Consider the following 14,533-nt stretch of genomic DNA (forward strand, 5'->3'; position numbering starts at 1 on the left):
AGGGACATGATTGTTTGGTTACTGATTAGATGTTATAACACTAAATGATAAAGCCTTACCTGTAAGCAAAGTGCCAGAGTCCTCCATCCATTCTGAGGGACACAGGCAACAGCACAGGTAGGTTTGAGCTCTGTATCTCTAGCTGTCTGACAAGTTTCTTCTTGTTTATAAAAAAGATCCTGTTTTCATGTGTTGCAGAGATGAGTTATCTGTATTAATATTGTATTATTTTAGACTATGCACATGAACAGGGTTATTTTTCACATCTGTGAATAAATTTTTTATGTATGTGTGTATATGAATGTATGTATTAGCTTGTTACACTATACAATGGCCAGCTTGCCAATAAATGACGTGATTTTCATTAAAAAAGTGATTACATTTTTTTTTTTTAAATAAAGCATACAAAGAAATGACAAACCATTATTTTATCAAAAAGCATAAAATGTATAAATAAAAGTATAAATACATTTTTCTTTATTTTTCTTTTGTTCTTGAAAACTTTTTTCAAGCACCCTTCCTCTTGCAGGAAATGTGGTGCAAATTCTGAATCCACTCTCAGCTCCACCCTCAGGGGTCTTTCCCCTCAGATGATGTTTTCTTACTCCCATGAACAATGGACCTTGCTGTTTGCACGACAATAATGTGATGCTGTTCATAACGATCCTGGTGTTAACACGCTCTGCACTGTTCTGTCATCTGTCATTCATATTGTTTCCAGGGCATCATGAGTGTGGAAAAGAAGACGGCACGAGAGCCTTGCTGCTCCAAATTGAAGGTAATTTTGGCTTATCTTCTACTGCTTTTCAGTTTCTTGTTTACATTGGCCCATTATGATCAAAGACATGAACATGATAACAGCTCATTTAATCCCATCATTATGCAATTACTTTCTATTGACTTTCTCTGCACAGTTTCAGATTGTCTTCTGAGATCTTGTTTGTATAGTGGCCTCAAAAATAATTTAGACATTTCACAATTTAGACAAGTCACAAACAAATTTCATTGCATGTTAAATATTAAACCAAATGACAAAAAGAAAATAGTATAAGCACACATTTCGAGTAAAATATTGAAAACAAAAAATAACATTAAACTATAAATTTGTATTGTGTATACAGTATATATTTGGACAATATCTGATTGTTCAGAGTTACTGCAATTAACTATCCGTTTTTATTCTGTACACCTCTTTAAATTCTTGGTAACACTTTATTTTAAGGTGTCCCATGTACTTACTATTATATTAACAATAAAGTATGCATAATTACATGCAAGTAAGCCTAAACCAAATCCAAATCCTAACCCTAACCATATTGTAAGTACATGTAGTTAATTAATATTACTCAGTACTTACATAATTACACTGTAACAACAACACCTTAAAATAAAGTGTAACCAAATTCCTCCATCATTTACTTGCCTTCATGTAATTACAAGCAAACAAATAAATAGACTAGACTAGAATAGACTAGAATAGAATAGAATATAATTGAATAGAAAAGACTAGAGTAGTAAAGACTAGACTAGACTAGACTAGAATAGAATAGAATAGAATAGAATAGAATAGAATAGAATAGAAGTCATTGAAAGGCAACCTGTGAGTGATTGTCAGTGGTTCCACAAAACAATACAAAAAGTACTACAGTTTGATTCAGCCAAATAGCTAAAACTAGCATAAGATGGTCTTAATACTGGTTTGTTGGTTTGTTGGCTTGTGTTAGTGGGCACTTTTTAGCTGGTTAGCTGAAGATCACCATTGTCAGCCTGGAAAGACCAACCTACACTAGTTAAATCTATCTTAAACTATCTTGAATGTGATAACTAATTTAAGCATAAACCACCCAGATGGGACCACCCAGATTATTTCGACATCATAATGGCAACTCTGCATTTCTGCAGAAAATGTAAAAATCTAATTTGTTAGTGTATAAACTAAAGCGGGTTTTTAGTTACATAAATTGTTATCTCTCTGTTTTATTGTAATCTCTCTCTCTCTCTCTCTCCTTCAGATGTTTTTGGCTGCCATGTGTTTTGTGTACTTTGCCAAAGCATTTCAGGGCAGCTACATGAAGAGCTCTATCACACAGATTGAGAGACGTTTTGACATTCCCAGCTCACTGATTGGATTCATTGATGGAAGTTTTGAAATTGGTGAGAATAAAAAAAACAAAACATATTTTGGGTCTAGAATCTAGATATAGCAGAAAAGGACCTTCATGCTAAAGGGGGGTTTTCCCTCTAAAAATCATGGATACCTTTTTCTTTTCAGGTAATCTGTTTGTAATAGCTTTTGTGAGTTACTTTGGTGCTAAGCTTCATAGACCACGACTCATAGGAGCTGGATGTTTAATCATGGCCATGGGATCCTTCATAACTGCGGCACCACATTTATTCCAAGGACCGTACGTTTACCTGGTCAACTACTCTTTAGTTACCATATTTGTGAAAACAAGGATATGTTTCTGATTCAATTATAAGACAAAAAATACAAATTGTGTTAATGCATTTTCCACAGGTACAAATACGAAACAACAATTTCACATTTCTCTGCCTCTAATGGTTCAGAGAGTATTCTTCCATGCTTAACCAATGGGAGTCTTGCACAAGATGAAATTCCCACAGTGGAAATTCAAGCAGGTAAGTTGTTCAACCCTGAACCTGACCCTGAGACAGACCTCAGATAAGATATTAAACCATATATAGGGAGACTGCAACCAATTTATCACAATAATAAACTTATGGGCCTTGATCTTCTAGAGAAGTGTTTTCTTCCAAATAAAATAAAATAAAATACTTAACAGAAATATAGGATGATGGGTGAATTTAAATGTTTTGGGATACATTAGGTTCACCTCATATTCTTTTTCATTTTGCATAATAACATTTTCTTTATGCATAATAACAATCTTATTTACTCTTCTTATTTTTGGGTGATATATGCCCAGACAAATACAATTTTCACATTTATAAGAAATAACTCAGAAATAAATTAATTCTCAGAAAACATAAGATGAGAAAGTTGAGTTGTGGAATCGTTTGTCATGTTTGGCTTGTAATGTGATTGTGCTACCCATAATGCCCCGCAACACTGATCTGTCACTCTAGATTGCTTATACCAAGCTTTTCTTATCTGAACTTTAAACTTTGGGAAGCCTAATGTATTGGGTTTGATTGCTTTTTATGTAACTGATACACTTGAAATCTACAAAAGTAGACTTTGTTATTTAATTGAGATCCTGATATTGTAGTGTGTTACACAGTTATGTGTGCAGTTGTTCATTTGTGTTGCTTTTGTTTTTGTAGAATGTGAGAGAGCGGCCAGTTCCTCCTTGTGGCTCTATGTGTTTCTTGGGAACATGCTTCGTGGAGTAGGAGAGACACCCGTCATGCCTCTTGGGTTGTCTTATCTGGATGATTTTTCAAGGGAGGAAAACACTGCTCTTTACATGGGTATGATTGATTATCAGTTTTAATCATTATTACCAATTCTGGCATACATTCATGCCTATTAACATCCTGCTAGTTACACTTCAAACCCATTAGATATAAAAACGTACCAGTTTCACTATACTGTGTATTTTACTTATTGATCATAAATACACATACTTACAGATAACATTAAAAAAGTAAAGGGCCACTTAAGTTTACTTAAAGAGAGTACACTTTGATGACTGTTTCCTAACACACTGAAGTACAGTTATAAGTAATAAGGTCAAATTAAAACTTTTACTTTAAAGGAATCATTATGTTTTAACAGTGTGTTTGACAGTTCGCACTTAAGTATATTTTTATATACTTTAAATACTTTTTTTATAGTATATTATTTATGTAGTAAGTACTCTTTTTAAAAGCTGTGTAAAAATAAGTGTACCTTTTTCACAAGGGATAACCATGTCATATTATGTGTGTAGACATGTTTTAAAACAAAAACGAGAAAATATTATGACATGCAGTATTTGAAAACATATTACCCTTGAAGTAATTTAAATAATGAATAGAGAATTTGTTTCTGTGATGTAGAAAATTAAATCCATTTTTATGGTCATTTAAGCAACATGATTATACACACAAAAATCCATTTTTTGTTAATCCATCTTTTTTTTGTAACTTACATTATTCTTGGTGGTGATTGTGAATCAGTATTTTTATACAGATTTTTTTTTCAGCTCTCATACAAACTATGGGAATAATGGGGCCCATGTTTGGATTCATGTTAGGATCTTTCTGTGCCAAGCTCTATGTGGACATAGGAGCAGTGGACTTAGGTATTCACCTGTTTGTTCAACTAATCTTTATGCTAATGCTGTTTGCCCTACACTGATCATATGACGATGAGGTTTTGCACATTTCTAGAAAAATTCTTAAAGGTATTTGACACGTACGGTACAAACTAGCATTTGTACCTTCAGTTTTACTATGTCATAGTTGCTTGTTGCATGTGAATTACGTGAAAAGTAGATGTTTGTCTTTTAGACTAATCGACAAGGTCATGTTGATTCACATTGATTCAAAAGTTTAACTTTGAAAAATCACTCTGACTGCGCAAGATAATAACTCTGCATTAACACACACTAAGTGTTACGTGTTAGCTAATTAAAGCGCATGACAAAGGAGTTCTCACAGAAACAAAGTCTTTTAATAAAAATCCAAATAAAGAAAACAGAGCATATCCAGGAGCAAGGGGTAGCAAAACACATAATACAAACGATAGCAGACAAAGAATGAGGGGAGAACACAGGCTTTAAATATACAACATAATCAAGGGGAAACAGAAACAAGTGTGCTAATTAACTAATCAGGGAACTAAGGAAACTGGGTCAACATGTGACACTAACTAAGTGATCATGATTTTTTAAATAACTATGATAACTAGTCTTCTATATATTTACTGACCCAGCAAGTTACCCTTTGACTTAAGCGGTCTTCGGTCTTACTGTTTGTTAGGATTTCAAATTATAAACACTTCTGACTCATTTATGAAAATGCGCACATCTCTTTTTTTTTTTAGATACCATCACTATCAACCACAAAGACTCACGTTGGGTTGGTGCCTGGTGGCTGGGCTTTTTGTTAACTGGTGGAGTGATGCTACTGGCTGGAATTCCCTTTTGGTTCCTTCCCAAGTCTCTTCCTAAGCAGGGTGAGACTGAAACTGAGAAAAAATCTAATGTTCTAGAGGGCGAGCAGAGCCGTTTCATTCCTGACAACAACAAACACAGTAATGCTCCCGACAAACCAGCTCCAGTTTCCATGGCAGCTCTGGCTAAAGGTGTGCATTTCTTCAAATATTTGATTTTTTTTTTTTTTTTTTACATGAGGTTTGGTTATTGAGCATACATAACCCTTGAATTTATGTGAAGTTCTTGATATTTTCTAGATTTTCTGCCATCACTTAAGAAACTCTTCAGAAACACAGTTTACATGATCCTCATTATCACCACTATCATGCAAGTAAATGGTTTTATAGGACTGATGACATTTCAGCCAAAGTACATGGAGCAAACTTACGGCCAGTCAGCATCAAGGGCCATATTTTTAATAGGTGAGATTACATTTGCCTATATTTTTTATCTGTTTAATATTAATTTCCAGTTTGTCAAAATACACATAGTGAAGCCTTTGCACAAAAAGAGTGCCACTTGTTGTCCTTCTTATTTAAATGTTTAAAAAAAAGAAAATCATCACAAAAAAAATTCACAAAAATCATTTGATGCCAACAAAAAGGCCTGGTTTTCTGAATACCCTTGGCTTTTTATTGATATGTGTTATTAAAAGATTTGAGGTTATGTGCCCCCAGGCAGAGCTGGGTAGATTACTTACAAATTGTAATCTGTTACTGATTCCAAATTACATGACAAAAATTGTAGTTAGTAACGTTATCCATTACATTACACATTTTAGGTAAAATAATCAGACTACCTTTAGATTACTTTTGACCCATCTCGCTTTTCACATTGAATTAAATAAGATAATATTGTACCATATTGAAATAAAAATACAGAGTATGATATTATATTCCAATTGTTGTCAACAACATGAAGTGCATTACATTAAGGTTTCCCAAACTGGGTTTGTGGAGGAACTGCAGGGGTTTTATGAGTTTAATGAAAAGCTGATTTAAAAAAAAAAAAAAAACTTAATAATAAATTACACTTTAAAATTTAGTTACCCTTCAGAAAGAATATTAATGTCCAATACTGTATCATGAATTCATTCATCTTTTGTCTTTCCAGGCGTTTCAAATTTACCAGCTGTGGCTTTGGGAATTGTCACTGGGGGATTTATAATGAAGAAGTTTAAACTTAATATTCTTGGAACATCCAAATTCTGCATTACAGCATCTCTTCTGGCTTTCTCTGCGATGCTTGTTCAGTATTTCCTGCAGTGTGACAACTCACAAGTGGCTGGACTTACAGTGTCATATCAAGGGTAAACATGGGTATCATGTTCTTATGTTCTGTTTAGTCTCAGAGGCTCCATTTGTTAGTGTGTAAAAACAACAATGGCAATTTTGATATTAACGTCTTTTACTGCACATTTTATACACTACTGGTTAAAAGTTATTAGTTCAAATATATCATTTTCAGTGTCATCAGTGACACATGATCATTTAGAATTTTTCTAGCATTCTAATATCCTGATTTAGTGTTCAAGTAAATATATTACAACAGAAAAGAGTTCTTTTAAAATGTAATAATATTTTATAATATTTCTGTACTTGTCACAGTTTCAGTCTGTTTAGTTTCTTTACATTTTGGTTTTAATATTCCAAAAGAGGATGGACATCCTTGCTGTTCACCTGCTCCTCCCAGAGCAGAGGGAATGAATTGGAGCACAGCCCATACTCCTCCTGCTGAGGAGCTGCGTCTGGCCTCTGTACTATTTTATGAGAATTTAGTAGGCTTAATTCCCCAAAACCTTCCTTCCACACTGGTTCCGTCCAGCCCTGAATCTTCTGTGACTCCAGTGGTCCCGCTCAGCTCAGAGTCTTCTTTATTGTTGAATTCCTCCTCCTGTTACTAAGCTTCCCAGTTCTTCAGCTAGGGCTTCATTCACTCCGACCATTCTGCTCCTTCTTGGCTCCACACACCCATACGTAGCTCCACCGGGGTCTGTCAGTTCTCCGGGCCCCACCGGGCTCCACCTTGGTTAGTTGTTGACCTGCCTCCACCCTGAACTAACACTCCCCTGGGTATGCCCCATCCCTCTGGTTCTGACAGGCTCCTCCTTCCCTCCAGCTCCACCTTGGTCTTACTTCCTCCAGATCTTTTCTGCTCTGCCTGCAGCTCCGGCTCTTCCATCCAGGCCTCCAGTGTCACCCTGGGTCTTTGCCTCCTCAGTTTTGCATCAGTCTCCACCATGCAGATTCCAGTATCCACCCTGTCTTCTCCCTCTATCAGTTCTGCCATGGGACTTCATCCTGGCTGTGCTCTGGGACCTTGCCTAGTTCTTTCTGCTCTCTTCCCCTCCCTGGCTCCTCCCATTGTCCTCTCCACCCTGGAGTCTCCTGCTGTGATCTCCTGTGGTTCCCTGCACTTTGCCAGTTAATCATTCACTAATTATTTATTACTTTCCATGGTTTTAGTTCTCCGTGTTCCCATTCTTATCATGTCAAGGTTACTGATTTGGTTACCTCATTATTGATTTCTTTCACCGTGTCCCATCTTGTTTCCTTTGATAGCTCTGTGTATTTAAAGTGCCCCTATTATGCCTTTTCGAATATTACCTTTCATGCAGTGTGTCATGTAGCTATATGTGAACATTAACTATCTGCAAAGTTGTGAAGCCGACAGTGCACAATAAATAAAGTTATTGTCTATCAAAAAAAAGAGTCGACTCGCAATCGCCTAAACGAGTCAGGAATTCGAATCTTATTCTGTTACAGCTGTATGTCACAAAGTAACACATGTGCATAATGTCCGCCCATGTTCTTGTGAACAACTTGCTATCACATCTTATAATTACCACAAACTTGTTAACACTTGACACTTACCACTGAGAAGCGTCCTGCTCCAGTCATGCTTGTGAATCAGTCTCTTGGCGATCAGCCACTTCAACTGTTTCATCATCAGACTCCGGCTCGAATTGGTAAGGTACAATCGATGCCATCTTTTCTAAGTATTGACAAGTCTCCAGGGCTGTCATTCCGTCAGTCCGTTATGGTAATGGGCGTTTAGTTTCCAACACGTGCTGTACGCGATAGACTAATCACAAAGGACTGTGCCATCTGACCAATCACAGCAGTGAGGGCTCACGGAAAGGAGGGGTTTAGAGAGACTGATTCTTTGAACTGCTTTGCACGAGTTGTTTACAAATCATTTAGAAATGAGGTAAAATAAAATATATTTTGAGAAAACTAAAGTGTTTTTTGACCTTGCATGCATGTAAACCTGTTTTGTTTTAGGAGACTCATAAAACAATATTAGCAACCTTAAAAATGGCATAATAGGGGCACCGTAAGCCCTTGGTTTTCCTCAGTTCCTTGTCCTGCATTAACATTGCTTGTTTTGGTTAGTGTTACTTTATTCCCGTTCCTGTATTCCCCTGAGAGTCAGTTTGTTAAAGACTATATATTAGGGGGCAGATGTGGCCTAATGAGTCGGACTTGTAACCCAAAGGTTGTGGGTTCGAGTCTTAGTACCAGCAGGAATTGTAGATGGGGGGGGAGTGACTGAACAGCATTCTCTTCCACCTTCCACAACTGAGGTACCCTTGAGCAAGGCACTGAACCCGCAATTGCTCCCCGGGTGCCACAGCAAAAATGGCAGCCCACTGCTTCGGGTGTGTGTTCACGTTGTGTGTGTGTGTGTGCACTTGAATGAGTCAAATGCAAAGCACAAATTTTGCACAACAAAAATGATGTACAACAACAACAAAAAAAACTAACTAACTATAATACTCCGATCAGACCAAAATTGGGAAAATTAATGTTTTAAGTAATTCTGAGACATTATTGGGGGGTCTCTCAGATCCCGAACAGAGCATCACAATGATTTAAAGCAAAGGAACATACAATTATTTAAAAAAAAAAAAAAAAAAAAACCTCTATTAGGTATAACTGAACTAAATATAAAGTAGTTTAATTATTCTGTGTATTTCAAACAGGGCTCCAGAGGTGTCCTACCAGCAGAATACACTAATTTCTCAATGTAACATTGGTTGCTCCTGCTCTCTTAAGCACTGGGATCCCATATGCGCCAGCAATGGCTTGACCTATGCCTCTCCATGCCTCGCTGGCTGCCAAACCTCCACTGGAGTTGGCAAGGAGATGGTAAGCTATTCCCACTTTTCCAGACCTTTACATACCTGTTGCTCAATCTGTTTTTACCCACAGACTTCAATTGACTACCTTTGTTGTTGTTATTTCGATAGTATACAACATCAGTGTATACCTACAGTGACACATTTGTGTAGACAAACTCAAACGTAAAATGTGAAACTGCTGTCGTGATATTTACCCTTGTGAAACAAATTTTGACTATAAATATTATTTGTTCAATTATCAGAAAAGTCCATTCACAGAGGCAGAGAAAATAATTAAATTTCGAAATGTCCTAGCAATTTTCTGTGATTTTAAATTGTATTTTAATTATTTTAGGGGGAGCCACACATTGTATACAAACTTATCAAATTAGAATATTAGTACTAGCAATACTAGTGCTTGTATTGATTATTTACACTACTAGTGAAAATGCCTCTATTTTGTCAAATTTGATTTTTATTTTTCATTCAACATTTTGCGTGAAAAATTGTACTGAAAAAAAAAATATGTATGTAATATGTATATAATTTGATTTTCAATATGTTTCTGTATTTAGTAGTCCCCCTTTTGACAGCAGCACTTGAGCTGGCATGAAGTATTTGTGTAAACCTGATGATCCATGTGATGCCTGTTGTGTACTTCAAATCTGACCTTTTGTACAAAAGCCTGAACATGGTTGGTTACATTTGATTAGTGACCTTTAATTAGTGTTGAATATCTGTAGTTTTACCTAAATTTCATCACTGTAGAAATGACCAAATCCTAAACCTTTGTTTACTGCTACGTTTTATTGGGGAAGGAAAAAGAAAATCATAGTTACTGTAGGGTTTACTGTATTAAGACCCTACTGCATTTGCTGGTTTTGTAGTAGTTTACACAATCTGACTCTTTTCAAAGGTATTCCACAACTGCACCTGTATTGGAGATTCGCCTCTCCCATATGCAAACATGTCAGCAGTGCTGGGCCAGTGCCCTCACAAGAGTGATTGTGACTACATGTTTAAGTTCTACATGGCGGTGACAGTCATTGGTTCCTTTTTCCCAGCTTGTGCAGCCATCCCAGGTTACATTATTCTGCTCAGGTAATGATTGTTTCCAACAGTGTAACAGCACCTTTTAAAAGAACTGATTGTCTTTAAGAAAAACTATGTAAATAGAGTACATGGGTAATAATACTGTAATGAAACATTATAAATAAGACGGAATGAAAGAAAGAAAGAAAGGGAAAGAATTGCACAAACGCATCAAAACATTTACAATGTATTTTACAATGTATGACATAACGTGGTTGATAGCTAGACTAACACGGTTGAAGTAACACCAACATTTCTTTAAAAATACATTATGTGTAGCTTATTTGTTTAGGACATTTCTGATTGGGAAACAGATATTTTAATATTTGTTTTAAAAATGAATACATGTTCTTTTGACTTCTTTTCTTAGATCCATAAATCCAGAACTAAAGTCTTTGGCTCTTGGTGTGCATATCCTGCTTATTCGGACTCTGGGTAAGAGGATTTCTTTTGTATTAATTTTTAACACAAGATTATAATACAACAGAAAAAAATAAATATCTCGAGTTGATCACAAAAACTTTTCTAGGTGGCATTCCCCCTGCAATTTATTTTGGAGCCTTGATTGACAGGACCTGTCTGAAATGGGGCACAAATCAATGTGGAGGGAGAGGAGCATGTCGCATCTATGATTCCATTGCCTTCAGGTTAGCAAACTTACAATGGCGCTTCCAGAAATACTTCCATATGTATGTATATACATTTATATATTTGCTTGTTTTTCTGGAAGAGAAAATTATGTTTAATGTTTTTTGTTATTGCAAAATTATTTTGTTTATGAATGACCAGAATAATCCTCAGAATCATTTGATAGTTTTCCGTTCAAGCCAAGTCACCTTTATTTATATAGCGCTTTATACAATACTGATTGTCAAAAGCAGCTTTACAGTGTCAACAGGAAAATAGTTTGCATTGTGAAAATTGTATATTTCTGCAGCTTATAATTTTTAACACTTGTATTAAATTTACAACTTGTGTTTTCATTACTGCCATCTTGACAATTTTCAATCATAACATGATTTTTTTTTTTTTTCCCTACAGAAATTCTTACTTGGGTGTTATTTATGGCCTGTTTGCTGCATCATTTGTGCTGTGTGGAGTCCTGTACAATAGACTGTCTCATCGCGAAAAGAAGCGAGCACTGAAGTCCCAGTTAAAAGCTCCAGAACAGGATGGCAATGCTGTTTCTACTGGCAATGGGAATGTATCTTCAACTATCATAAAATGCGATGAAAATCCAGACCAGGAGACCACTATCTGAAGTCTTCAGAAATCAAATGTGTGTATTGCACCAAAAACTGTTGTAAAGATATAACTCCCATATCAATGTGAAATGTAAATGTTTTGGCTATGAAATTGTGTTAAGTTGTATGTTTATTGAGTAGATGATGTTTGTGAATAGAGACTTTCGAAGTTCTACTTATTGGCCTTTTGGTACAACACATTTCATCTATTTTCTGAATCTAAAACAAAGTTTTATTTATATTATTTACACACATCAAACAACTGTTCTTAAGATTGAAAGTATTCACACTGAACAAAATTATAAACGCAACACTTTTGCTTTTGCCCCCATTTTTCATGAGCAGAACTCAAAGATCTAAGACTTTTTCTATGTACACAAAAGGCCTATTTCTCTCAAATATTGTTCACAAATCTGTCTAAATCTGTGTTAGTGAGCACTTCTCCTTTGCTGAGATACTCCATCCACCTCACAGGTGTGACATATCAAGATGCTGATTAGACAGCATGATTATTGCACAGGTGTGCCTTAGGCTGGCCACAATAAAAGGCCACTCGAAAATGTGCAGTTTTATCACAATGACACAGATGTCGCAAATTTTGAGGGAGCGAGCAATTGGCATGCTGACTGCAGGATGTTCAATGTTCATTTCTCTACCATAAGCCGTCTCCAAAGGCGTTTCAGAGAATTTGGCAGTACATCCAACCGGCCTCACAACCGCAGACCACGTGTAACCACACCAGCCCAGGACCTCCACATCCAGCATCTTCACCTCCAAGATCGTCTGAGACCAGCCACCCGGACAGCTGCTGCAACAATCGGTTTGCATAACCAAATAACTTCTTTACAAACTGTCAGAAACCGTCTCAGGGAAGCTCATCTGCATGCCCATCGTCCTCATCAGGGTCTCGACCTGACTGCAGTTCGTCATCGTAACTGACTTGAGTGGGCAAATGCTCACATTCGATGGCGTCTGGCACTTTGGAGAGGTGTTCTCTTCACGGATGAATCCCGGTTTTCACTTCACGGATGAATCCCGGTTTTCACTGTACAGGGCAGATGGCAGACAGCGCGTATGGCATCATGTGGGTGAGCGGTTTGCTGATGTCAACATTGTGGATCGAGTGGCCCATGGTAGCGGAGTTATGGTATGGGCAGGCGTATGTTATGGACAACGAATACAGGTGCATTTTATTGATGGCATTTTGAATGCACAGAGATACCGTGACGAGATCCTGAGGCCCATTGTTGTGCCATTCATCCACGACCATCACCTCATGTTGCAGCATGATAGTGCACAGCCCCATGTTGCAAGGATCTGTACACAATTCCTGGAAGCTGAAAACATCCCAGTTCTTGCATGGCCAGCATACTCACCGGACATGTCACCCATTGAGCATGTTTGGGATCGGCGTATACGACAGCGTGTTCCAGTTCCTGCCAATGTCCAGCAACTTCGCACAGCCATTGAAGAGGAGGGGACCAACATTCCACAGGCCACAATCAACAACCAGATCAACTCTATGCGAAGGAGATGTGTTGCACTGCGTGGGCAAATGGTGGTCACACCAGATACTGACTGGTTTTCGGACCCCCCAATACAGTAAAACTGCACAATTTAGAGTGGCCTTTTATTGTGGCCAGCCTAAGGCACACCTGTGCAATAATCATGCTGTCTAAACAGCATCTTGATATGCCACACTTGTGAGGTGGATGGAGTATCTCGGCAAAGGAGAAGTGCTCACTAACATAGATTTAGACAGATTTGTGAACAATATTTGAGAGAAATAGGCCTTTTGTGTACATAGAAAAAGTCTTAGATCTTTGAGTTCAGCTCATGAAAAATGGGGGCAAAAACAAAACACTTCCCAGGGACACATTCTGCAAAGTATTTCTAAATTGCCTAAAATAACCAGGTGTTGGTTGTTTGCACCGCACCGATCAATCGTTGTATGACAAAGTACCACAAGAGCGATTCGAAAGCATGGAGCCATCTGCTCTGCTCTCGTGGTACTTTGATGTCATACATCGGTTGTTTTAGGCAATTTAGAAATCTTGTGCAGAGCGTGTCCCCGGGAAGTGGCACATCTGGTCACCTTACTTCCCCGCCACCTTCACATCCACCTCCCTGCAATCCTACAATATGTGAACTTCTTTGCCATGTGTAAGCCACTGTTGAGTATTTTTATATCCCCTAAGGTCAATAACCATAAGAGTTGGGTACAGAAGCAAAAATCTTGTTTTGTTTCTATAGAAAATGAGAAACAGCTTGATAGCTTTTGCATAGCTTGTTGCATTGTGACTAAAACAATTGGTGCTAACATCTTTTTATCGAAGCATGGTGAAAAGAACAATCTTACATCCATGGAGAAAAATTGTCAGTTTGACTATTGTTTATACTAGGGGTGGCGAACGTCAGTCCTGGAGAGACACAGCCCTGCAGAGTCTTGCTTCAACCCGAATCAAACACACCTGGACGAGCTAATCAAGGTCTGAAGGGTTACTAGAAAGCTAAAGGAAGGTGAGTTTTAATTAGGGTTGGAGCTGAACTCTGCAGGGCTGCGGCTCTCTAGGACCGGAGATTGCCACCCCTGGTTTATACAACAGTAGTGTTGGTGACTGTTCCTTTCTTGAGTAATGTGACGAATGCTTAGCCTACCTCACATTTAGCCTCTACCATTATTTTTCAGTTATTTCAATGTTTATGGTTTAATACAGCAGTTCTTAATCCTGGTCCTCGCGACGCCCGCTCTGCACATTTTGTGTTTCTCTTATCGCTTCAGTGCTTTTGTTCGATTTGACAGTAAGTGCCCTGCAAAGGTGACATCACAGGACATTCCGTCATGATTCCTGTTCAAAAGAAACTTATATGCGTATATGTATTGTGTAGCGCAAATCCGTGCTCTTAAAGGTGCTGTATGTAGGATTGACACCTAGCGGTTGAACTAGGTA

General features: G+C 37.5%; 1 protein-coding gene across 1 annotated transcript; it reads left to right on the top strand.

The window, feature by feature from the left end:
- On the top strand, positions 1-11,926 carry slco1d1 (solute carrier organic anion transporter family, member 1D1). Its single transcript, XM_058774120.1, has 15 exons — positions 1-117; positions 722-778; positions 2,013-2,154; positions 2,273-2,405; positions 2,519-2,640; positions 3,307-3,453; positions 4,170-4,268; positions 5,012-5,272; positions 5,381-5,545; positions 6,237-6,432; positions 9,109-9,274; positions 10,163-10,347; positions 10,709-10,773; positions 10,868-10,985; positions 11,380-11,926. The coding sequence occupies exons 2-15, from the start codon at positions 728-730 to the stop codon at positions 11,597-11,599; spliced, it is 2,070 nt and encodes a 689-aa protein (XP_058630103.1). The 5' UTR covers positions 1-117; positions 722-727; the 3' UTR covers positions 11,600-11,926.
- Positions 11,927-14,533: the final 2,607 nt, after the last annotated feature.

The sequence above is a fragment of the Onychostoma macrolepis genome, chromosome 04 (genome assembly GCF_012432095.1).
Source record: "Onychostoma macrolepis isolate SWU-2019 chromosome 04, ASM1243209v1, whole genome shotgun sequence".
NCBI lineage: Eukaryota > Metazoa > Chordata > Actinopteri > Cypriniformes > Cyprinidae > Onychostoma > Onychostoma macrolepis.